This window comes from Nymphaea colorata, chromosome 8 (genome assembly GCF_008831285.2).
Source record: "Nymphaea colorata isolate Beijing-Zhang1983 chromosome 8, ASM883128v2, whole genome shotgun sequence".
NCBI classification, from domain to species: Eukaryota; Viridiplantae; Streptophyta; class Magnoliopsida; order Nymphaeales; family Nymphaeaceae; genus Nymphaea; species Nymphaea colorata.
This window is the reverse complement of record NC_045145.1, coordinates 15,140,563-15,166,585: the sequence shown is the minus strand read 5'-3', so window position 1 is coordinate 15,166,585 and position 26,023 is coordinate 15,140,563. Positions and strand designations below refer to the sequence as shown.

Here is a 26,023-nt window from a genome sequence, read left to right as displayed (position 1 = left end):
TTGATCTCAGCTTGCACATACTTTTCTCACAGGTTTGCATACAAGAAAAAGGGAAACGTAGACTAAATTGGTCACCTCATATCGCAGATTGAATAAATTAGGAAATAGAGCTCCAGCCATCAAAGTCTGAGATGAAAGGTTCGCTACGGTAGCCTAGGACATGCATCAAATCGCATGAACAAGACCAGAGATAAGAAAAAGAGGAAGGGAACATCTATAATACAGAGAAGTGTTCAAGCATCAAAAACCATTGGCCGCGTGTCTTCACTTGTGTATGGTGCTGGGTCCGGCACCATAAACCGTCTCCAGTACCAGTGCTTCTCCCACACTCTGTCCATGGCCTCCAGCAGCACTCCCTTGGTCTCCTGCAAGAATGCAGCGACGAATGCCGTCATGATCACGACAAATCCGGCGTATAAGATGAAATAGCCATACTTTAAATCACAGAGCAGCGGGAGGACAATCTGGGCGAGCACAAATGTGGTGGCAAAGTTGACCGCCGTGTTTATGCTTTGACCGGCGGAGCGAATTTCCAGTGGAAAAATCTCACTTGGGACCAAGAAGCTCAGAGGACTCCAAGACCATCCGTACCCAGCTGCGTACCCACACATGAGCACCAGCATCAAGACCGCGTCACCCTTTGACAGTGAAGTTGTGCCTGAGCTCCCTACCTTAACACCAAGAAGACACGCCACTGCTGCCTTCTCACCAGCGTCCAAGCCAAGCAAAATAAGAAAAAACCAAAATGTTTCAAGTTTCATTAATGAACTTCACATATAACAATCTTTTAAATATAACACCAGGTATTGAACTCTTTTATTAAGTTGAATGTCTTAGACGGTTGGAAGGAGCTCTTTTTTCCCTTCTCGAGCACAACTCATTAATCTCTTCAAAATCAACCAGCATAAGCTCAGCTCGAGAGCTTGACTCACAAGTGATCAAAGGCTAGCTAATTGAGCTTTTTGAAAACCAGGCTGAGTGAGTTAATCAAGGGAGTTCTTTCTGCCTTGATTAAGCTCCAGCATTTAGAATAGTTTAGAATTATGTTTTACCACATACATATCACGGCTCAAATCGGTGAGTTCACATACCACATATGATTTTGAATGGGCAGGTTTTAAATTCAAATATCGCCCGCTAGACCGCCTACGGCTTGGCTGAGATTGTGCCTTTTACAATCTTCATGCTGAGCTCAAGCTACAAATTCAAGGCTTGATCGACTCATATGCACCCCTAGCTTTTCTTTCACCATGCAAGAAAACATGGATCTATAGTTTGGCCTGTTCTTTCACCATAAGGACCTTAAAAGGTTAACATCCTACTTTCACTGGATTCATGATCAAAGGATGTTTTCATCTTCTTGGCAAGAAGCTAATAGTTGGCCCATTAATGGCCGTTTTTTAGAAGTATATATGAATGCTGTTGTTTGCTAGCATTCCATTGATTTTACTGATTTAGCTTCACACTTGATCAGATATCAAATCTGAATTTGCTGGCTCACATCTCTAAATAGAAGGCATACTTGCAAGGTGCCTTAAGTTAATTAGGCTCTTAAGCATCATGCATGCTCCGTACTTTAGAAACAAGAACAGTGAGCAACTGAGAGAGGGGACAGAGGAGAGAACATCAAAGCATACCAAGCACAAGATCATCTGAATTCCACCTTCCATGAACAAAATTTTCCTGCCATGCCTGTCAACTACATACGCGGAGATGAGGGTGGAGAGCAGATTGACCAAGCCGAGTATCACACCCGCTGCAAGTGAGGAGTCGCTTCCAAGGCCGATGCTCTCGAAAAGAACCGGTGCGTAGAACGCTACCACACCGATCCCGGTGAGCTGCTGGAAGCAGGGGATTGCTATCGCCATCGTTAATTGGGGCCTGTAACGGCGCTTAAGCATCTCTTTAAAGGGCTTCTCCATGGCCTGCGCCTTCGCACTATCTTCAAGTAGGCATTGCAGCTCCGCTTCGACATCGGCACCAGGCCCACGAGCACGCCGCAGCGAATCCCTTGCATCATCCACCTTGCCACGAACCAACAGGCTGCTGGCTGTGTCGGGTACTAGCAGTGTGGCGGTGATCATGATCAATGCCGGGACGGTGCCGAGGCCAAGTGAGAGCCTCCAGCCCCAGCCTGGGATCTTAGCCGCACCATAGTTGACGAGGTTGGCAGATACCAAGCCGATGGACATGAAAAGCCCGTAGCCGATGTTGAATGTACCGCGCCATTTTGGTGGTGCCATCTCTGAGAGATAAATTGGAGTCGCCTGCACCAGAAGCAGAGGCTGTCTAAACGGCGGGAGAAGTTGGGACTCCTAAATTTCCGATTGACTTGCACGTCCAAGCAGTAGATGATCCCACCTGAACTTGGACTGGAGATCTACGAACCAATGTTGTAGATCAAAGTTTCCGCCTTATATCAAGAATCTTGAAGACTGATGCCCAGATAAACAACAATGTTGTGAACCATCTGAATTTTGAGAATCGATAAAATCCTCTCCAATTCAGATTTAGAGCTTTACTGGGCAGCTTTTACCCAAATTCGTAACCATTTAAACATTGTGAACTTAGTGGCTTCCTCACAGATGGGAATTCAGCTGCAATTCTAACATTTCATGGATTGAAAGATATTCATTATTTTATGCACGAAAGGTGAGAGATAAGGAACGTCCAAGCGCAAGTTCAATATACCAAGTGAAGAAATGTTCATAACACAATTACCATTGTGAGCCGTTTATTCAAAATTAAATAGCACCTCATCATAATTTTCCCATTAAAATATGCCATTAGAAGAAGGATTCCTAATATGATAACCACCAATATCAATCACTCGATCAAAATAAATAGAATGTATGACACTCTTAAATACAATATACCAGCTCAAGGAGGGCGCAACATTGTTAGTCATTCAATAAAATTAAACAAAACTTCAACTTTTTAAACAAATTATTTAAAAGAATATATTTGGTTAAGCCCATCTACTCATTAATCAACAATTTGCAAAGGCTGAGTTTTATGTGTTCTCATATGCTTAATCTTTCTAAAAGAAGCAGCTAGTTATAAGGAACCAGTTAAGGGAGTGAGCAGATGCAAAAGGGCTAGTTTACCTGGTTGGTGAAGCCGATTCCGAAGCCAAGCAAGATGCGACCGATGATGAGCATCCGCCGAGCAGCATACTAGCTCTACGCCCAAGCACCATTGTGACTCGGCTGGCTGCAAGTGAAGAGACTAAGCCCGCTAAGTAGAGGGAGGAGGTGAAGGTGGTAAGGAGTTGGCTGTTAAACATGCAGTAATCGTTTTCCTCTGCCTCGCTCTTCTTCTCCCACACAGAAGGGAAGAACCTCTTCAAGAACGACTCCATGGTAGTCACACCTCCTGAACATAGAGCTCAGATCCATTTACTCAAAAGACAAGTACCGCTAAAAGATAAAGATGCCCTTAACCATAAAAATAGAAAAAAGGGGAAAAAAGAAAAAGAAAAGGCACCACTTTTGAAGACAAATTCAGAAGATAAAGAAGTGATGTCCTTAGGTGGTGTTTGATTACTCGAATTTGAAATCCATGGGTCTGTTGTGAATATGATATGGTATGCTTTTGCCGCTGTGGCAAAAGATCCATGATATATGTATTTATGTTCATCAAATCAAGTATCTTACCTAAGCTTAGTCCACAATTTAAATCTTTGTTTTACTTCTTTGCTTTGAAAAAATATTTATTTAAGATCAGAGGGAGGGTCTGATATTCAATGCACATTATAAAATCTGAGGCTATAGAATGCTCCCTTTAAACAAAACAAAAAGAACAAAGTTATATCCACGACAGGCTTATCAATAGTGCATTATCATAAGAGTTGTCAATGCGACGGTTAGGGGTGGTCAGTAAACCCGATTTGGATCCGGTATTCGATCAAACCATTCCAAAAAATTGGATAGGAAAAAGCAGATAAAACCCAAGAAAAAAACCCAGCAATGTGATCACATGAAGCCGGATTGCTGGAGATGGGAAGAGGCAGGAAGATCGGCTAACCTAATCGAACACCACGCATCCGCCGTCCACTGACGCAGATGAATGGCTAACCTAATCGAACACCACGCATCCGCCGTCCACTGACGCAGATGAATGGCCTTCAGCTAGCCATTCATCTGCGTCAGTGGACGGACGGCGGATGCGTGGTGTTCGATTAGGTTAGCCGATCTTCCTGCCTCTTCCCATCTCCAGCAATCCGGCTTCATGTCTGGATAACGCAGTCGTTAGATTTACTAATAAATCGATGTATATATTCCTTCCTGAGATGTATAAGGTAGAGTTTTCCTTCTCTTTTCCACACAAAGTTCTGTGTCTACCTTCTGCTTTATCTGTTTTGCTTGCATTCGATCGCTTCGTTCTTCAACTTCAAACCTCTGTTGTACATCACTTGGTATCAAAGCCGTGGCCGCTAACGACGGCGTCATCCAATAAGCCTCCACCAAAAAATGGTTCCTCAGCATCAGAACCCATGATTGATCTTAATGCTGCTGAAATTAGCAATCCTTCCTTCCTTCATCACTCCCAATCCTATCATTGATCTCGTTTCCCAAGTTTGATAACTACGGAACCTGGAGTAGGGCAATGATGTCTGCCAAAAGTAAACTTGTCTTCATCTACTGGACGACATGCATGTATCTTGCATATTTGTTGAAGTGAAACTACCATGTCTTTGGGGATTGGACAATTCATGTTCATCAAGCCTACGGAAAAAGTCTCTCCATTGACTTGGCCTCGGCATGTACTTCGTCTTATAAGAAAGATTTAACAGTAACTTTGAAATTAATGAGCTGCAACGTTAATCTCTAGAACACCACGTATCAGACATTCGTTAATGTCGTTAGGGACAAATTCATGAAAGTTCACGAGTTCTCCTATGTTCTTCCTTCAAATATTTAGTCAAAACCATGCAAATCTTGAATTCATGGATCCGGTTAGGCAATTTGCTATTGAAACTTTAAAACCTGCCAAGTTCGACCAAAATGACCTGTATGAAAAGCATTAACGAGGTTTATTGACATCCTATAGGCTATAGCTATGGGAACAGGGTCCTTACAAGACCTCAAATGGTTATTGCTGAACATACATGCTGAACTAAAGCAAAAGAAAGAGAATATCACAAAGGAGTCTGATCCATGCATTAGATAGACGAATACTTCTGGTCTACCCATTCAATCCTTCATCCTTGGCGCCGGTTTCCGATGGAAGACGGCAACAAAGACGGCCATGATCCCGATAAATCCGGCATAAAACAGGCAAATTCCATACTTGAAGTGGCAGAGCTTGGAGAGGAAGAACTGAGCCAGCACGAAGGTCACTTCGAAGTTAACGGCAACGCCTAGCTTTGACCGGCGGTACGTATCTCCAGCAGGAAGATCTCGCTCTGGTTCAACCAACATAGGGCACCTCAACACCAGCCGAATCCAGCCGCATACCCGCACGAGCACCGGAATCAGAACTGCATCGCCCTTTGACAGTGAGTTTGTTCCCGAGCTACCCATTTTTACACCAAACACACATGCAACTGCTGCCTTCACGCCAAAACCAAAGCCACAAAATGAAAAACAAGAACAACCAAATAGATTATAGGGGATCGGATTGGATCGAGAACTTGATATCAATGGCTTCTTTGAATGTATATATAAGTGATGTTGAAGATCACCATTTTCAAATAGATTATCCAAAATGTGAATATCTGCAACTATAGTCTATGCATATGTGCCTTGATGATAAAAGTGATCAAGTTATAACTTTGAAACGGTAAGAGGTTGAAGATTGTTCTGTCATCTCAAAGTTTTTTCTTCTTTATGCCTCTAGATAGTTCAGTTAGTGGACCTAATTGGCCGATTTCTTTATTTAGGTGCATGAAACAACAATTAGTGACCAAAAGAGGAAGATAATCTCCTACCAAGAAGAGGATCATCTGAACACCACCCTCCCTGAACGAAATTTTCCGGCCATTCCGATCAACGATGTAAATGGACACAAGGACAGAGCCCAAATTGACCGAGCAGAGTATGACCGCAGGCAAGAGCGACGAGTCGCTCCGAAACATGATTTGAAGAGGATTACGAAATATCTTTAGTTCGGTGTATAAGAAAGAAGAACAAAACATAAATAATTTCGATTGACCACTCACGATGCATAAAAGTCTTAAAGGATTAAAAAATAATCTTCTTGTTAATTAAAAAATGTGATTGGAAACATGATTTTTAAAAATAAAACAAAATAATACCAAATATATTCTCATAGCAAGCGTGTTTCTCATGTGCCATGCCTATTCTCACGGTCAAATTACTTAAAATGAGTTTATTTGAAGCTGAAGTAATCTTCTGTTGGCCTGAGAATGAACGAAAAACATTTTACAGTGCCTTGATGCACCGGCTTAATTGGGCCTGTGATCGATTATATTTCTTTCTGACCTCTTAAGTTGTATAATATAAACAACTTCAGTGTAACTTAAGAGTGCGTATATGACAGCCAAGATTTTCGACTATGCCGATTGATCGACCTTCATCAGTCCCCTTCTTAAAACAGACTCAACAATTAGGATGGGTCTAAGAAAAACTCAAGAATTACCAGTACTAACTCATCGATCGGTCAAGGTAAAAGCATTGTTATAAATATCGTTCACCGGTGTTTTACAGCAAACTGAAAATCTCACGAAAAAAAAAGAACAATTTTTTTTTTAGAAACAATCTTTCTTTCTCACATTCTCTCTCTCTCTCAACGAGCTAGAATTGGTTCTTCCCATTCACACTGTAAATGGTATATATTGTACTTGATGCGGCCAATTGGGTACATAAGATCACATAAACATAAATACACCTTAATTTTGTTTACTTCAGTGCCTCTCCAAATTTAAAAATTCAAACTGTTCGTGCTCATGGCCTTCGATTATAAATTTCTGTCCACGCCATCAAATTACTTGGGCCAACAAATTAAGTCCACTTTAAAGAACCGAGTCTGGAGTAGATGCAGCATGCACTCGTCGAAATTCTTATAAAATAAGGTACAAACCCCAATGGTTTCTTATTAAAGTACGCTCTAAACGAAAAAAAAAATGATTGTATTGATGTGGCTTACATGCAATGTGACTGAGCGCTTAGCACATAATAGTGTTCTTTTAGTCCCGTACTTCACTCGCTAATTACTTTTGAATGTGTAAGCCTGTTCTGGAAACTTTTAGTTTCTATCCATGTAAATGAGCGACATTTTGGTACTCTTTGAGAATGAACAACGCATTTTAAAATCTCTTCTTTGCCTTCAACCTTTTTTATGCATGAGTTCTCATGTCTACTCTCTTACCAAATATTTAGTAAAAACTATGTAAATCTTGAATTCACAAAACTTTAAAATCATCCAAAATGACAAAAAAAAATTGACATAGTAGTTTGAACACATCTGTCCTAGAGATTTGATATCTCATCCAACTAACGGTCACCGTGGAGGGAGGAGGGTCGAGCAGATTCACCTAATGAAGGCAGTTGTTGGCCCACCAGCTTAACGCTCCATTGGCCATTGAGAATTCAATCTCATGTGTATGCAGTTAGGTACAAGAAATATATTCGATAACCTTCTTTCAATTGCTTCAAAAAGGCATAGTAGGCAGAAGTATTAATAGCATGTCACGTATTCAATTACTAGAACATATCGTACCTTACCCAGGATCGGACGCAATTTAGGATCCCAGCCTCTTGCTCACCAAAATATTTTAAGATTTGACAACTTATAAACATAATAGACAGAGACCTTGCTAGGACCATTTGAAAATATACAAGAGAGTGAACAAGAAAGACATAATAACCTGCATGCATCAAATACTGTTGGAGTATCCATTCATTTTTGGTGCTGTCCTTTCCAATACCACAAATCTTCTCCAGTACCAATGCTTCTCCCAGACTCTGTCCATGGCCTCTAGTGGCACTCCCTTGGTCTCCGGCAGGAAGACGGCAACAAAAACGGTCATGATGGCGATAAATCCGGCGTAGAACAGGAAGATTCCGTACTTGAAATGGCAGAGCATGGATAGGAAGAACTGAGCGAGCACGAAGGTCACCGCGAAGTTAGCGGCAATGCTTATGCTTTGACCGGCGGGGCGTATCTCCAGCGGGAAGATCTCGCTTGGGATCAACCAACACAGGGGCCCCCAAGACCACCCAAACCCGGCTGCGTACGCGCACATGAGCACCAGCACCAGCACCGCGTCGCCCTTTGACAGTGGGCTTGTTCCTGAGCTCCCTATCTTTACACCAAGCACACAAGCAACTGCTGTCTTCTCGCCAAACCCAGTAAAGCCACATCATGAAAAACAAGGGCAAATCAAATAGATTAATTTCATGGGATCCGAATTGATCCAGAAGTTGTTGATAACCAGAGTTTCTCTGGATGTTTAAACATGATGTGATATTGAAGATCACCATTAATGGTGATTTTTCAATATAGTGCGATCAAGGAGGAGGTGATTATGATTCCGCATTTATGAACACCGGCAAGAATGTTATGACCGTATATGACTCTTTGGAATGGCTAGCAGACAGCGCCTAGAAGGTGGGCCACTATTTTCTGTAACTTGATCTTAACGTGTGGACTTCTACCGTTCTATTTTCTGTTCCATAAGACGCCTTTTGTGAGGCACTTTTGGGTTTTTTGCAGGCATCAGACCGCAAATGAAATGATAAAAGGTTGAGGATGATGCAGAGTCATCTATCGAAAGTTGGTGGGCTTTCTTTAGTGCTACAATTAATGGCCGATCGAGAGACGAAGTCAATGGCTTACCAAGAAGAGGATCATCTGAACGCCGCCCTCCATAAACAAAACTTTTCGGCCATACCGATCAACGATGTAAGTGGACACAAGGATGGAGCCCAAATTGACCAAGCAGAGTATGACCGCAGCCATGAGCGACGAGTCGCTTCCAAAGCCAACACTCCGAAATAGAACCGGTGCATAAAATGCGACGACATTGATGCCGGTGAGCTGCTGGAATAAAGGGATGGCGATGGACATCACCAATTGAGGCCGGTACCGGCGCTTGAATATGTCCCTGAATGGCTTTTCCACGGCTTCGGACTTCATAGTTTCTTCAGTTAGGCATTGCAGCTCGGCTTCAACATCGGCTCCAGATCCACGGACCCGCTGCAAGGCTCGCCTTGCTTCATCAATTTTGCCCCGCTGTATAAGGCTGCTTGCGGTATCCGGCACGAGCAGCGTCCCGGTGGTCATGATTAACGCCGGGACAGCGGCGAGGCCAAGCGAGAGCCGCCAGCCCCAGCCATGGATCTTAGCCGTGCCATAGTTGATCAGGTTAGCAGCCGCCACACCGATGCCTAAGAAGAGCTGGAAGCCGGAAATGAACGCGCCGCGCCATTTTGGTGGCGCCGTCTCGGCGAGATAAAGTGGGGTGGCCTAAACTATGCAACACACAATGCGTAAATTTAAATGGCAGCATCACTATCCAAAAATTAAAAACAGAAAGGGAATTCTTTTGAATTTTCAGTCGGATCCGTACGTAAATTAAATGTTCGTATAATCAAACTAACTTAATGAATGTGATTTAAATTATTTATTTAACAGATTAGTTTCTCCGGAATCTGATCATGTACTTTCAATGTAAGAAGGAAAATCAAAGGCATAAATGTGAGGCACACATGAGCACACGGATATACATAATTTCAGTAGTTGCTCAGATGATCCAAATGCATAAGTTTGTCCCCGAAATTATATAACTTTTAAAGTCAATTTAGAAATCTATTTATGAATCAGATTCTTATGTTTTTTTTTTACACATACATTTCCTACCTACATTTCAATCATATGGATCCTGAATTTCTAAAAATGCCAGCCAAAGTGTTTGATGTCCACCAAATAGCCAAACTTAGAAGATTAAATTATAAACAAATAAAAGCAGTAATTTTGATTTTGACAATTACTGTTCATCACATTTTTCTTCTTGTTTTTCTTTCAAGCATGGAATCTAACAGTTGTCACCAATGGATGACACTATCTAACCAGAATCACAATTCAATTTTCCACAAAAAGAGAGAGAGAGTGGAATGTAAAGAACAACCAAGCAGTTTGAGGGGGTCCACTTGTCCAAATAAATAAGTTTTTATAACGTCCAGGACTTTGTTTTCTGCACTTTCATTTCTGTACAAGGCCGGCGCCTATAACTTTGAAGCCAAATTTTTAATGCACGCCCTTCCACTTGAAAGCTCCACCTAACTAATCGTAGTTATGGATTGAATAATTATATTTTACCCAAGAAAAATCATCTAGTGGCGCGTGTAACCAGGTTCGCGGCCACGACGCAGTGGTTTGGGAGGGAGATCTGATTACCTGGTTCGTGAAGCCGACTCCGATACCAAGCAGGATGCGACCGACTATGAGCATGACCACATTGACCGCGGCGCCGTTAATGGTGGCGCCGGTGAGGAAGGTTGCGCCACCGAGCAGCATACTGGCTCTGCGCCCGAGCGCCCGAGTGACTCGGCTGGCTCCCAGCGAACCGATCAGGCCGGCTATGTAGAGGGAGGAGGTGAAGGAAGTGAGGAGCTGGCTGTCATACATGCAGTATTCGTTTTGCTTGGACTGGCGCATCTTCCTCAGCACGGAAGGAAAAAACCTCCTCAAGAACGGCTCCATTGTCGTCACGCCCCCTGAGGACGACGATATGTACAGGTGACGGTTTCATCCGTCTTAACCAGCTTCACCATCCATTCCAAGATCAAACAAAGAGACAGAGAGAGTACCTGAGATGCCGATGTCATAGCCGAAGATGAGGCCGCAGCTGGCCGCGACTATGCACGTGATGTAGACGGAGACGGTGAGCTTCCCGCCGAAATCTTCTCGAACGGCGCCAACGGCCGGCAGAAATCCGCCCGCCATCCCCTGTTCTCTCTGTTTTTCTCCCCACCTCCTTTCTCCCTCTCTCCCCACTCTTTTGCAATATAATGAAATATTATTGTCCTGAAAACCTTATGAAAAAGAATCCTTCATGTAGAAATTGTATATAGTCCCCAAGATTATAGTATTTAGAAAAAGAGTCCCTGGTTCGCGTTTGGAGTTAGTTAGTTCCAAATAATTCTGTATTCCGACCAGCCGAACATATGTGATGCATTTGGGGCCCGAACATATAAGCAGAATATTCTAAGAAAAAGAAATTATTATTTTTGTTAATATATAAGCAAGAGTTTTCATAAGACAAAAGAACTTAAATAATTTATTTTCAAAGATTTATAAGATAATATTTTAAAATCGAAGAAACATAATTTTTAAATCTTAGGCATCCAAACTTGGAAATCAAATCCATATAATCTGCTTTGCAAAAAAAAAAAAAAAAAGCGGCCAGTACTATTTTCCTTCTCAAACAAGGAAATGATGATTCGAAATTATACACTGAGCAAGGAACGTTAAAAAAATTCCTTTTTCACCCAAGTCTCTGCGCTCTGCACATTGTGCATCTGTCAAGCTCTTGCGGTCTTGCAACAAAACTCCATTATAAAATATGTAGCTTCAGGTTAAACAACCGCAATTATATCCATCCTTCCCTATGGAATTAGACATTTAACCTAACTTAACCACACCAGAAGTTTGTTCCCAAAAAATTCAACCCACCTACTCGTTGACTCTGAAAAGCTGAAGAGTAACTTATTATTTGCCTACGAGTTCGGTAGCTAGCTGCTTCTAATTAGAATAATATATTAGAGGGAGAGGAGGGTGCAAGTGCAACAACAACAGCAACACGAGCTCCACCAGTCAGTCTCAACTTCAATTCGTTCCAAACCAACCCTCTCGGATGAGAATGCAAAATAGCGTCATGCAAGGACTCCATTTCTACACGATTTGCCAAAGATATACAAGTGTGATGTTGTGGGATCCGCTCGCCTAGCTACCAGCCCACCAGCTCCACAACCACCAACCTGGATCCTTAATTCCCCCCACTTTTCTAATTAATCCAGATTTTCATCCAATGGGCACTTGCCACAGGGTGTGTGAGTGTGAGTGTGTGTGTATATATATATATATATCTATAGAGAGAGAGAGAGAGAGAGAGAGAGAGAGAGAGACTCATTTCTTCAAAAGCACCTCCAAGAGGAAATACAAGAAAACCAACTTGGTTGGAGAGAAGCAAAGACATCCAAGAAAATACAAATCTCAAAGGTAAGTTTTGGGTTTAAAAACGCGGTTTCTAACATGTCCCGTTAAAAAATTAGAGAAGTCTGACTTCGACCCACGAAATCAACTATGAAAATAACCAAATTTGGTCCAAAGACAAAGCACACCTCAGAGAGATCAAAGAAGAAAGAATAGAGAAAGTGAAAGGGAGGAAATAAAAACGAAAGAAATGGAGGAAATAAAAGCAAGTAGAGAGACCAGCTTCAATGTAATACAAGATTACCTTCTCCTCAATCACATCGGTCCAAGGTATTGAATTAAAGAACGACATGGAAGTTGGTGATTGCGCCGAGTATGGTGATGAAACGTCGGGTGAGGAAGACGAGGCAATCAGCTCATTCACCTCTTCACCCTCGGTGATTTTAGAACCTCGAGAACCGTTATGAACATGATACAGTCTTACATGGCCACAGATTTCACCATTAACTACTGCACTAAAAAAGGAAGGGAACACCCATAACACAGAGAAGTGTTCAAGCATCAAACATCATTGGCCGCGTGTTCACTTGTGGATGGTGCTGGGTCCGGCACCACAAACCGTCTCCAGTGCCAGTGCCAGTGCTTCTCCCACACTCTGTCCATGGCCTCCAGTAGCACTCCCTTGGTCTCCGGCAAGAATGCAGCGACTAATGTGGTGGCAAAGTTGACCGCCGTGTTTATGCTTTGACCGGTGGGGCGAATTTCCAGTGGAAAAATCTCACTTGGGACCAAGAAGCTCAGAGGACCCGAAGACCATCCGAACCCAGCTGCGTACCAACGCATGAACACCTGCAACAGGACCGCGTCGCCCTTTGACAGTGAAGTTGTGACTGAGCTCCCTACCTTAACACCAAGAAGACACGCCACTGCTGCCTTCTCACCAGCGTCCAAGCCAAGCAAAATAAGAAATCCAAAATGTTTCAAGTTTCATTAATGAACTTCATACACAACAATCTTTTAAATAAAACACCAAGTATTGAAACCTACCGAGTTACCAACTAAACGTTGAAAGACTTCCATGTTGACCTCTGGTTCATCTTCACATGGTTCCAATTTGAGGTTTGCTTCGAACTGAGTGTCGGCTGGAGTATCGGTTGGATGTACTTCCATTTTCTTAGTCTCATTTAATATGTCTAGTGCATATTTTCTTTGACAGAAAAAGATGTCTTTGTGTGATTGGGCTATCTCAATTTCAAGAAACTACTTGAGTTTTTCAAGATCTTTTATATCAAATGTGGTACTCAAGTAGTGTTTGGCATTGAGTATGCTTTCAACATCATCACCTATCACAACTATATCATCTACATAAATCAATACAACAGTGGCGTGTTCTTCATGTTTTTTTTATGAAAAGCATGTTGTTTGAATGACATTTGCGATATCCAAAGTTATTCAGTGTCTTACTTAATTTTGAGTACCACGCTCTAGGGGATTGCTTAAAACCGTAGATAGATTTGTTGAGTCTGCATACATAGTTCTTTCATTCATCTGAATGCCCCGGAGGTAGTGCTATGTAGATTTCTTCACTAAGTTCATCTTGCAAAAAGACATTCTTCACGTCTAATTGGTGAAGCCCCCAGTTCAAGTTACATGCTACCAATAATAGAATTCTCAAGGTGTTCATTTTAGCAACAGGTGCAAAGGTTTCATCATAATCAAAACCCTTTGTTTGAGTAAACCCATTAGCTACTAGACTAGCTTTGTATCTTTCTAGTGAGCCGTCACTCTTGTATTTGACTCTATAGTGCCATTTACATCCAACTAGGCTTGAATTTTTTGGTTTTATAATAGCCTGCCACGTTTGTTGCGCTTCAAAGCCTCCAATTCTTCATTCATAGTCTTTATCCAATTTGAGCTTAACATCTTGAAAAGTTTGAAGTTCACGAATTTTATCAAGACTCTTAATGAAGTTACTATGTTTGGCTGAGATCTGATTGTAAGAGACAAATTATTGATGGGATAGCGACTGAATGAGCAAGTCTCATAATCAGCTGGATGAGAGGGCACTCTTTGAATTCTCTCAGATCTTATAAGACGCCCGTTAGTTGGTTCATCATTTTTAGTAGGGGTAGTAGGTTCTCGATTTTCGATGGGGCTTTCAATTTTTAAATGAGTCTCTTTAGTTAGCTGCTCATCAATAATGGAAAAAAATAAATCATCAAAGCCATGCAAGTAAGGGGATTTAGACTCCTCCTGACCTCCACTATCATTTTCTCCAAAGTATGAAAGTTTCTCATTGAATTGATCATCACACAATATATAAGTTTTTTTAGAGATAGAATCAAAACATACATATCCCTTGTTTTGAGAGTTGTAACTGACAAAGATGCATTTGATTGAGTGATGACTTAATTTGTCTCTTTTTGCATAATGTAGTCACACATCAACCATATAACCAAACACACGCAAATGATAAAGCTTCGGTTCTTGCCCTATAAGTTTTTCGATTGGACTGACCTAATTAAGGTGCCTACTAGGAGTTCTATCAGTTACATAGCATGTAATAGAAACAACATATTTCCAATAATTTTTGGGCACATTACATAGCACTGCAGACTATACTATGTTTGTCCCTCACTCTCAACAAGGTATTGTTGTCTTATTGGTGTATATCGATGACATTATTATTACAGGATACAATGTAGACAAGTTTGAAATTAAGGATTTAGGGAAATTGAGCTATTTTTTGGGCATTGAAGTTGCACACCTCAGAGGAAGGCATTTTCTTATGTCAAAGGAAATACACGTTGGATCTTCTCAAAGAAACAAGATTCCTGGTAGCTAAGCCGAGTTCGACTCCTCCTGACCTCAACTACAAAATCAGAAAAGATGATGGGAAACCAATTCAAGATGTTCAAGGCTTTCAACGACTAATTAAAAAACTAATTTATTTAACCGTAACTCGGCCGAACATCATGTTTGCAGTCAACATAACAAGCCAAGTCATGCAAAGTCCTCTGTCTATACACTTAGAAACTGTTCATTGTATTCTCAAATATTTAAAGGCGAGTTTAGGAAAAGGAATTTTAATGAAACAAAACAACAACCTTGAAGTGGTTGGATACACAGATGCAGACTGGGCTAGAGATCAGAGTGATAGAAAGTCTACCACCAGATTTTGTATCATGGTGAGAGGTAACCTTTGTACATGGAAAAACAGAAAGCAGAATGTGGTGGCTATATCCGGTGCAAAAGCCAAATACAGAGCTATTATTACATGTGTCAGTGAATTTATATGAGTCAAAGTGATCCTTCTTGATATGAGAATCAAAATTGAAAAAATCTATGAGTCTCATGTGCAACAACATGGCAACCATTCATATTAGTGCAAATATAGTGTTCCATGAACGCACTAAGCATATCGAGGTTGATTGTTATTTTATTCGTGAAAAAATTCAAAACAAAACCATATGCACTCCTCATGTTGGTACACAATATCAATTGGCAGATAAATTTACTAAACCCCTAGGAAAGGAGTGTCATCAATGGATTACTAGCAAGTTCGGGTAAATCAACATCAGCTCTCTAACTTGAGGGGGAGATTGTTGAGGCAACGACTAGTTGCTCTCAACAGTTCCCTCCATTATATGTCTGTAAGGTGAACCACCAAAAGACAACAAGAAAGAATGAAAAAAGAAAAAATGTCTGGTTTTGTTCTCCCATGAATGTAGGCAGCAATAGCCGAACAATGTTAACTCTGGTGTTTGTGTTAAATTGTTGTCTTTCTTCAATATTTGATATGAACCATGCATTAGATAAATGAATACTTTTGGTCTACCCATTCAAATTATCCTTCTTCCTTGGCACCGGTTCCGGCACGACAAGTCTTTACCAGTACCAATGCTTCTCCCACACTTTGTCCATGGCCTCTAGCGAAACTCCCCTGGTCTCGAGTGGGAAGACGGCAACAAAGACGGCCATGATCGCGATAAATCCGGCATAAAACAGGAAAATTCCATACTTGAAGTGGCAGAGCTTGGAGAGGAAGAACTAAGCCAGCACGAAGGTCACCGCGAAGTTAACTGCAACGCCTATGCTTTGACCGGCGGGACGTATCTCCAGCAGGAGGATCTCGCTCGGGATCAACCAACATAGGAATCCAGCCGCATACCACACATGAGCACCGGAACCAGCACTGCGTCGCCCTTTGACAGTGGGTTTGTTCCCGAGCTCCCCATTTTTTGACCAAGCACACATGCAACTGCTGCCTTCGCGCCAAAGCCAAAGCCACAAAATGAAAAACAAGAACAACCAAATAGATTATAGGGGATCGGATTGGATCGACAACTTGACAACAACGGCTTCTTTGAATGTATATATAAGTGATGTTGAAGATCACCATTCTCAAATAGATTATCCAAAATGTGAATATCTGCAACTATAGTCTATGCATGTGTCTTTATGATAAAAGTGATCAAGTTATACCTTTGAAACGGTAAGAGGTTGAAGATGGTCCTGTCATCTCAAAGTTGTTTCTTCTTTATACCTCTAGCTAGTTCAGTTAGTGGTTCTAATTGGCCAATTTCTTTATTTAGGTGCATGAAACAACAATTAATGACCAAAAGAGGAAGTTAATCGCCTACCAAGAAGAGGATCGTCTGAACGCCACGCCACCCTCCGTGAACAAAATTTTCCGGCCATTCCGATCAACGATGTAAATGGACACAAGGACAGAGCCCAAATTGACCGAGCAGAGTATGACCGCAGGCAAGAGCGACGAGTCGCTCCGAAAGCCGACACTCCGGAATAGAACCGGTGCATAGAATCCAACCAAGTTGATGCCGGCAAGCTGCTGGAAGAAGGGGATGGCGATGGACATCACGAATTGAGTCCGAAACCGGCGCTTGAATATGTCCCTGAATGGCTTTTCCAGGGCTTCGGACCTCATACTTTCTTCATTTGGGCATTGCAGCTCGGCTTCAACATCCGCTCCAGAACCACGAGCCCGCTGTAGGGGTCGCCTTGCTTCATTAATTTTGCCCCGCTGTATTAGGCTGCTCGCGGTAATGGTATCGGGCACGGGAAGCGTACCGGCGATCATGATTAACTCCGGCGCATAGGCGAGGGCGGGGGACATTAGCAGCCACCACGAGGATGCCTAAGAAGAGCTGGAAGCCGGTGATGATTGCGCCACCCCACCCTTTTGGTGGCGCTATCTCGGACAGGTATAGTGGGGTGGCCTGCATTATGGACAATGAAATATACAAATAAGAAATAGCGGGAGTTTCAACTATACAGAAATTAAAAAGCGAAGCGAGAATTTTTTTGGATTGCAGGATTTTCAGATGGACGGTGGACCATTTGCTAATAAATGATTAGATGGTCAAAATAACTTAATGAACCTGATTTGTGTAATTATTTAACAAATTTCACAAATTCTGGATTACGAAAAATCTTTAGTTCGGTGTATAAGAAAGGAGAACAAAACCTAAATAATTTAGTTGACCACTCACGACGCATAAAAGTCTAAAGGATTAAAAAATAATCTTCTTGTTCATTAAAAAATGTGATTGGAAACATGATTTTTAAAAATAAAACAAAATAATACCAAATGTATTCTCATAGCAAACGTGCTTCTCATGTGCCATGCCCATTCTGACGGTCAAATTACTTAAAATGAGTTTATTTGAAGCTGAAGTAATCTTAAGTTGTATAATATAGATAGCTTCAGTGTGCGTATATGACAGCCAAGACTTTTGACTATGCCGATTGATCGACCTTCACTAGTCTCCTTCATAAAAGAGACTCAACAATTAGGATGGGTCTAAGACAAACTCAAGAATTACCAGTACTAACTCATCGATCTGTCAAGGTAAAAGCATTGTTATAAATATCGTTCACCGGTGTTTTACAGCAAACTGAAAATCTCACGAAAAAAAAAGAACAATTTTTTTTTTAGAAACAATCTTTCTTTCTCACATTCTCTCTCTCTCTCAACGAGCTAGAATTGGTTCTTCCCATTCACACTGTAAATGGTATATATTGTACTTGATGCGGCCAATTGGGTACATAAGCTCACATAAACATAAATACACCTTAATTTTGTTTACTTCAGTGCCTCTCCAAATTTAAAAATTTAAACTGTTCGTGCTCATGGCCTTCGATTATAAATTTCTGTCCACGCCATCAAATTACTTGGGCCAACAAATTAAGTGCACTTTAAAGAACCGAGTCTGGAGTAGATGCAGCATGCACTCGTCGAAATTCTTATAAAATAAGGTACAAACCCCAATGGTTTCTTATTAAAGTACGGTCTAAACGAAAAAAAAAATGATTGTATTGATGGGGCTTACATGCAATGTGACTGGGCGCTTAGCACACAATAGTGTTCTTCTATTGAACATATAGCTCTAATGGTATACGTAAAAAAAATCTCTTGTTTGCCTTCGACTTTTTTTTATGCATAAATCAAGCAGATTTGGTGAGATTAGTTCAGGACCTACTTGCTCACTGAACGGTGTTTTGACAATAATGGTATACGTAACTGTTCATGTATTTACCTCAAACTTTGGGATAGTGTTACAATATTGCATGAATCTACTTAAATATTTGGAGAAGACTGTTATTGCTGCCAAGCAGCCCCTTTAGGAACAAAAACGAAGGAAGAAATGAGAAGTAAAAATCCTTACCAGTCATTTGTCAATGTTTAGGGGTAAGACATTCATGAGTTCTCAGGTCTACTCTCTTATCAAACATTTAGTAAAAACTATGCAAATCTTGCAATATATCTGTCCTAGCGATTTGATATCTCATCCAACTAACGGTCACCATGTAAGGAGGAGGGCCGATCTGACTCACCTAATATGGATGCAGTTGTTGGCCCATCAACTTGAACGCTCCATTGGCCTTTGAGAATTCAATCTCATGTGAATGCAGTTAAGTACATGAAATACATTTGATAACCTCTTTTCAATTGCTTCAAACGGCATAGCATAGCAGGCAGGCATACGTATTAATAGCTTGTCACCTATTCAATTACCGTGTGTGTTGCTTTCTTATGTGGAATCATGACAGTCAAGCTAAGAACATACCGTACCTTACCAAGGTCCCCGCACAATCTAAGATCCTATAGATAAAGGAAATAGGGGGAGCTATCGGGCCTCCTCCTGGGATAGCCTCCTGCTCACCAAAATATTTTAAGATTTGACAACTTATAAACATAATAGACAGAGACCTTGCTAGGACCATTTGAAAATATACAAGAGAGTGAACAAGAAAGACATAATAACAATCGGAAAGAAGTCTGCATGCATCAAATACTGTTGGTGTAGCCATTCATTGTTGGTGCTGTCCTTTCCTATACCACAAATCTTCTCCAGTACCAATGCTTCTCCCAGACTCTGTCCATGGCCTCTAGTGGCACTCCCTTGGTTTCCGGCAGGAAGATGGCAACAAAAACGGTCGAGATGGCGATAAAGCCGGCGTAGAACAGGAAGATTCCGTACTTGAAATGGCAGAGCATAGATAGGAAGACCTGAGCGAGCACGAAGGTCACCGCGAAGTTAGCGGCAACGCTTATGCTTTGACCGGCGGGGCGTATCTCCAGCGGGAAGATCTCGCTTGGGATCAACCAACACAGGGGACCCCAAGACCACCCGAACCCGGCTGCGTACGCGCACATGAGCACCAGCACCAGCACCCCGTCGCCCTTTGACAGTGGGCTTGTTCCTGAGCTCCCTATCTTTACACCAAGCACACATGCAACTGCTGTCTTCTCGCCAAAACCAACGAAGCCACATAATGAAAAACAAGATCAAATCAAATAGATTAGTTTCATGGGATCCGAGTTGATCCAGAAGTTGTTGATAAACAGAGTTTCTCTGGATGTTTAATCATGATCTGATATTGAAGATCAGCATTAATGGTGACTTTTCAACATAGTACGATCAAGGAGGAGGTGATTATAATTCCGCATTCATGAACACCGTCAAGTATATTATGACCGTGTATGACTCTTTGGAATGGCTAGCAGACAGCGGCTAGAAGGTGAGCCTCTATTTTCTGTAACTTGATCTTAACATGTGAACTTCTGCCGTTCTATTTTCTGTTCCATAAGACGCCATTTGTGATGCAATTTTGGGTTTTTGGCAGGCATCAGGCCGCAAATGAAATGATAAAAGGTTGAGGATGATGCAGAGTCATCTAAGTCATCAAAAAGTTGGTGGGCTTTCTTTAGTGCTACAATTGATGGCCGATCGAGAGAGGAAGTTAATGGCTTACCAAGAAGAGGATCATCTGAACGCCGCCCTCCATGAACAAAACTTTCCGGCCATACCGATCAACGAAGTAAGTGGACACAAGGACGGAGCCCAAATTGACCAAGCAGAGTACGACCGCAGCCATGAGCGACGAGTCGCTTCCAAAGCCAACACTCCGAAATAGAACCGGTGCATAGAATGCGACGACATTGATGCCGGTGAGCTGCTGTAATAAAGGGATGGCGATGGACATCACCAATTGAGGCCGGTACCGGCGCTTGAATATGTCCCTGAATGGCTTTTCCACGGCTTCGGACCTCATAGTTTCTTCAGTTAGGCATTGCAGCTCGGCTTCAACATCGGCTCCAGATCCACGGACCCGCTGCAAGGCTCGCCTTGCTTCATCAATTTTGCCCCGCTGTATTAGGCTGCTTGCGGTATCCGGCACGAGCAGCGTCCCGGTGGTCATGATTAACGCCGGGACGGCGGCGAGGCCAAGAGAAAGCCGCCATCCCCAGCCGTGGATCTTGGCCGTGCCATAGTTGATCAGGTTAGCAGCCGCCACTCCGACGCTTAAGAAGAACTGGAAGCCGGAGATGAACGCGCCGCGCCATTTTGGTGGTGCCATCTCGGCGAGGTAAAGTGGGGTGGCCTAAACTATGTGCAACGAAATGCGTAAATTGAAATGGCAGCATCACTATCCAAAAATTAAAAACAGAAGGGGAATTCTTTTGAATTTTCAGTTGGATCCGTAGGTAAATTAAATTATCATATAATCAAACTAACCAAAATGAATGTGATTTAAATTATTTGTTTAACAGATTAGTTTTTCCAATACTTTTGGAATCAGATCATGTACTTTCAATTTAAGAAAGAAAATCAACGGCATACATATGAGCCACACATGAGCACACCTATATACATAGTTTCAGTAGTTGCTCAGATTATCCAAATGCATAAGTTTGTATTTGAAACTATATAACTTTTAAAAGTCAAATTAGAAATCCATTTATAAATCAGATTCTTATGAATGTTTTTTTTAAACATACCTTTTCTGCATTTCAATCATATGCATCCTAAATTTTTTAAAATGCCAGCCAAAGTGTTTGGATATCCACCACATAGCCAAAGCTAGATTATTAAATTATAAACAGATTTTGAAATGCCAGAATCACCATTCAATATTCCACATAAAAAAAAAAAAGAGACAGAGAAATGGGGAGGACAACCAAGCGGTTTGAGAATCCTCTCCCTTGTAAGAATATAAATGACCATAAGGTATTTTGACAGGAATCCGGCTACCTGATCCAATTTCTCGCTCATAATTCTTAATGTTTCGGCCACCCCCATAGGGTTGCACACACATGTGCGCATGGATTTACATTTATAATTAAATCTTTCATATCATATCGTATTAAGTACTGGCACGGCCGTCTGGGACTTGATTTCCGTACGAGGCCGGCGCCTATAACTTTGAAACCAAACCTTTAAATGCACGTCCTTCCACCTCAAAGCTCCATCTAACCAATCGTAGTTATGGATTGAATGCCGTCTCTGATCTCTCAAGTATGACTTGTTAGATAATCAGTTGCAGAAGAGAGCGCGATCCGAACGTTTTGTTCGAAAATTTTAGGCATTGCATTCTGAGATAAATTAATATTAATGTTCTTCATGACCAAAAATTACGTTCTTATTATTTGTTTCATTGCTATCGAAGTTCTTATGAAACATTCAATCTTTATTAGCTTTTAAATCAGCAGCAAAAACTCCTCGAGTATAGCTTTATGTTCCTTTGAAGTTGTATGTCCATAGCTTCAGTGGCACCTAGCCATACCACAGCCAAGGCTCTCTCTACAAAGTACTGCGCCGATTGATCGGCCCTATTTACATTTGGGTCTTAAGTAGATTCACGAATTACCATTACCAGAATTCAGTGATGAGAAAGAAAAGTCGTTTTAGTAATTTATTAAAAAGAAATATCTTTTATAATATATATATTTTTTATTTTTATTTTTTTACAAAAGGTTAGTTTTTAAATCGGCCAAGTTAAGATAAGAGGCAGTGGTTTGGAAGGGAGAGCTAATTACCTGGTTCGTGAAGCCGACTCCGATACCAAGCAGAATGCGACCGACTATGAGCATGGCCACATTGACCGCGGCGCCGTTAATGGTCGCGCCGACGAGGAAGGTTGCGCCACCGAGCAGCATACTGACTCTGCGCCCGAGCGCCCGAGTGACTCGGCTGGCTCCCAGCGAACCGATCAGACCGGCTATGTAGAGGGAGGAGGTGAAGGAAGTGAGGAGTTGGCTGTCATACATGCAGTACTCGTTTTGCTTGGACTGGCTCATCTTCCTCAGCACGGAAGGGAAAAACCTCCTCAAGAACGACTCCATTGTCGTCACACCCCCTGAAGATGACGATATGTACAGGTGACTGTTTCATCCGTCTTAACCAGCTTCACCATCCATTCCAAGATCAACAGAGAGAGAGAGGGAGAATACCTGAGATGCCGATGTCATAGCCGAAGATGAGGCCGCAGCTGGCCGCGACTATGCAGGTGATGTAGACGGAGAAGGTGAGCTTCCCGCCGAAGTCTTCTCCAACGGCGCCAACGGCCGGCAGAGCTCCGCCCGCCATCCCCTGTTCTCTCTGTCTCTCTTTTTCTCTCCACCTTCTTTCTCCCTCCCTCCACTCTCCCTTTCCCTCGCAATGTTGGAGGCTGCGAGAAGAGACGCAACGTCGAGTTTATATAGACACGAAATATTATTTGACTAGGCTCAATTCTCTATTTGCACTCATATAAAAGAGAAAAAAAATCCCCCAATCCTAAGCTCTTTCAAATGGATCCCCATGATTTTTTTTTTTTTTTAGTTTTCCCAATTAATGGCATGCAACCTTTCGATAAAATGTTGCAAGTCCTACGGAAAGAATGCCATAAGAAATTAAGTATTAATTCGTAGTCAACTTGATACTTATGTCTTTTTTTGCATACAATCTGTCTACTGCAATATGCCTTTTGATATTTCTGATCACACTCCAGTTCCAATATTTGACCTGCACATTTCAAACATTGAGCTAACGTGAAATATTAGAGTTAGTATTTATTAGTGATGCGATTGAACAGTAGGACAAATCGACTTCTATCACAAGGAATAAAGCTAAGATTTTCTTCTTGGAGGAACCAAACAATATTTTTCAAAAATTTTATGAAGCTGGAAGACATTTTTTTTCAAGATTTTTGCAGGTGTAAACATAAAATTTTAAAATCTATAATAAATTTGCATTTTTTTTTCAAAATTTTATGCCCCTTCTACCCCCCACTATGCAGGTCAATCGGCCTATTTCGTTCAATGGGATGTGGCAGAGCCAGAATAGTATTTCAAGGAGAAATTCAAACTCTTCACCAAATTTACAAGGCGTACAAGCATATGGCATATTTTGGATGAATGAAAAGAGTATTTTTGCATGTTCTAAAAGAGGGGCGTTTTTGTTTTTTTTAATAAAAAAAATAATTTTGTCATTTCCACATTTGACCTTGTAGGGGTTCTTCTTTTGTACCATTAAGGTACTACGGCCCTGCGTTAGATTGACGATACGATGTTCAACCATCAACAAGCATCTCCATCTGCATTGCTAATTATATTTTAAAAATCGGGTTTAGATCTCATCCGACATCGCTGAAATTATGGTAAAACCCTTATACCTGATCTCGTAATTTTGCATATATATATAAATATATATATATATAAGGTGTCAATCAATGAATGAATGGAAAAGAATGAATACCAACTATTAAATATTATATAATAATGAACGTTAAAACTGTAAACCCACACGCATAGTGCATCATTTGTTATTATGAGAGAGTTGAATCACGGCCGGCAACCATTGTACGGACAACACTATAAAAAAAAAAAAATTCGAACAATAGAAAGTCAGTGTTAGGACTTATCACGCAGTTCTCAACTTGACGTGTATCGCTTTTTTTTTTTTTTGTTTTATCGCCTGCTTATGGTGATCGTGTCCTCATAGAAAGTCGACATCGCGATTATGCAGGTGATGTAGACGGAGCAGGTGAGCTTACCGCCGAAGTCTTCTCCAACGGCCGGCAGAGCTCCGCCCGCCATCCCCTGTTCTCTCTCTCTCTCTCTCTCTGTTTTTCTCCCCACCTCCTTTCTCCCTCTCTCCCCACTCTGTTGCAATATAGTGAAATCTTGTTGTTTTGAAAACCTTATGAAAGAGAACCCATCATGCAGAAATTGTACACGGTCCCCAAGTTTACAGTATTGAGAATAAGAGTCCTTGGTTCGTGTTTGGAGTCCGTTCCGATACTTGCCTCTTCGTTTTCCCACTTTGTTCTTATAGGGGGCAATTCTCTATTCCGAGCACCCGAACATATGTGATGCATTAGGGGCTCGAACATATAACCAGAATATTCTAAGAAAAAGAAATTATTTTTTTTCTTATTATATAAGCAAGAGTTTTCATAAGACAAAGGAACTTAAATCAATTATTTTCAAAGATTTATAAGATAATATTTTAAAATCGAAGAAACATAAATTTTAAATCCTAGGCATTCAAACTTGGAAATCACATGCATGTAATCAGCGTTGCAAAAAAAAAAAAAAAAAGGGCCAGTACTATTTTCCTTCTCAAACAAGGAAAAGAATGATGATTCGACATTATACATATGAGCAAGGACCGTTAAAGAAATTTCTTTTTAACCCAAGTCTCTGCGCTCTGCACATTGTGCATTTGTCAAGCTCTTGAGGTCTTGCCACAAAACTCCATTATCAAGATGTGGCTTCAGGTTAAACAACCGCAGCCAATTATAATTTATATCCATCCTTTCCAATGGAATTAGACATTGCCCACTTACCCTAACTTAACCCCAGCAGAAGCTTGTTCTCCAAAAAATTCAAGCCACCTACTTATTAACTCTGAAAAGCTGAAGAGTAACTTGTTATTTGCCTAAAAGATCGGTTGCTAGTTGCTTCTAATTATAATAATATATTAGAGGGAGAGGAGGGTGCAAGTTGCAACAACAACAGCAACACCAGTTAGTCTCGACTCTCGGATGAGAATGCAAAATAGCGTCATGCAAGGATTCCATTTCTTACACGATTTGCCAAAGATATAAAAGTTTTTAATGTTGTGCGATCCACTCGCCTAGCTACCAGCTCCAGAACCACTCGCAGCCACCAACCTGAATCCCTTTTGTAGAAACAGGCTCAAATTTTGGTGGTAAAACAAAAACCGTGCTCGTTGTTAGCTTTTGAAGACCATGCCTGCTTAACTTGATCGAGCCTAAAGTTGGCCTGACCTGTCCTGTCCTGTCCTGTCCTGTCCTGTCCTGTGGGGTATTTTGGGTTTAAAAACGTGGTTTCTAACATGTCCTGTTAAAAAATTAGAGAAGTCTAACTTCGACCCACTAAATCAACTGACCCACGAAATCAACCATGAAAATCACCAAATTTGGTCCAAAGACAAGCACAGCTCGGAGAGATCATGGAAGAAAGAATAGAGAAAGAGATGATAAAAACAGAAGAGCTGGAGGAAATAAAAGCAAGTAGAGAGACCAGTTTAAATGTAATACAAGATTACCTTCTCCTCAATCACATCGGGCCAAGGCATTGAATTAAAGA

At 41.4% G+C, this 26,023-nt stretch overlaps 3 protein-coding genes and 2 pseudogenes across 3 annotated transcripts; all 5 read right to left on the bottom strand.

Annotated features, from left to right (window-relative positions):
• Positions 1–233: 233 nt before the first annotated feature.
• LOC116259547 (sugar transport protein 5-like) lies at positions 234–3,373 on the bottom strand (annotated as a pseudogene).
• A 4,256-nt stretch (positions 3,374–7,629) lies between these two features.
• On the bottom strand, positions 7,630–11,011 carry LOC116258305 (sugar transport protein 5-like). Its single transcript, XM_031635389.2, has 4 exons — positions 10,776–11,011; positions 10,363–10,682; positions 8,803–9,432; positions 7,630–8,299 (listed from the first exon to the last, which is right to left on the bottom strand). Exons 1-4 carry the CDS (start codon positions 10,909–10,911, stop codon positions 7,841–7,843), a joined length of 1,545 nt encoding a protein of 514 aa, XP_031491249.1. The 5' UTR covers positions 10,912–11,011; the 3' UTR covers positions 7,630–7,840.
• Positions 11,012–12,681: 1,670 nt separating this feature from the next.
• Positions 12,682–13,290, bottom strand: LOC116259546 (sugar transport protein 5-like). Its single transcript, XM_031637404.1, has 2 exons — positions 13,168–13,290; positions 12,682–13,053 (listed from the first exon to the last, which is right to left on the bottom strand). The coding sequence occupies exons 1-2, from the start codon at positions 13,288–13,290 to the stop codon at positions 12,682–12,684; spliced, it is 495 nt and encodes a 164-aa protein (XP_031493264.1).
• A 2,718-nt stretch (positions 13,291–16,008) lies between these two features.
• On the bottom strand, positions 16,009–17,366 carry LOC116259545 (sugar transport protein 5-like; annotated as a pseudogene).
• Positions 17,367–19,332: 1,966 nt separating this feature from the next.
• Positions 19,333–23,050, bottom strand: LOC116259184 (sugar transport protein 5-like). The gene is made up of 4 exons (XM_031636864.2): positions 22,880–23,050; positions 22,466–22,785; positions 20,401–21,030; positions 19,333–19,891 (listed from the first exon to the last, which is right to left on the bottom strand). Exons 1-4 carry the CDS (start codon positions 23,013–23,015, stop codon positions 19,478–19,480), a joined length of 1,500 nt encoding a protein of 499 aa, XP_031492724.1. The 5' UTR covers positions 23,016–23,050; the 3' UTR covers positions 19,333–19,477.
• Positions 23,051–26,023: the final 2,973 nt, after the last annotated feature.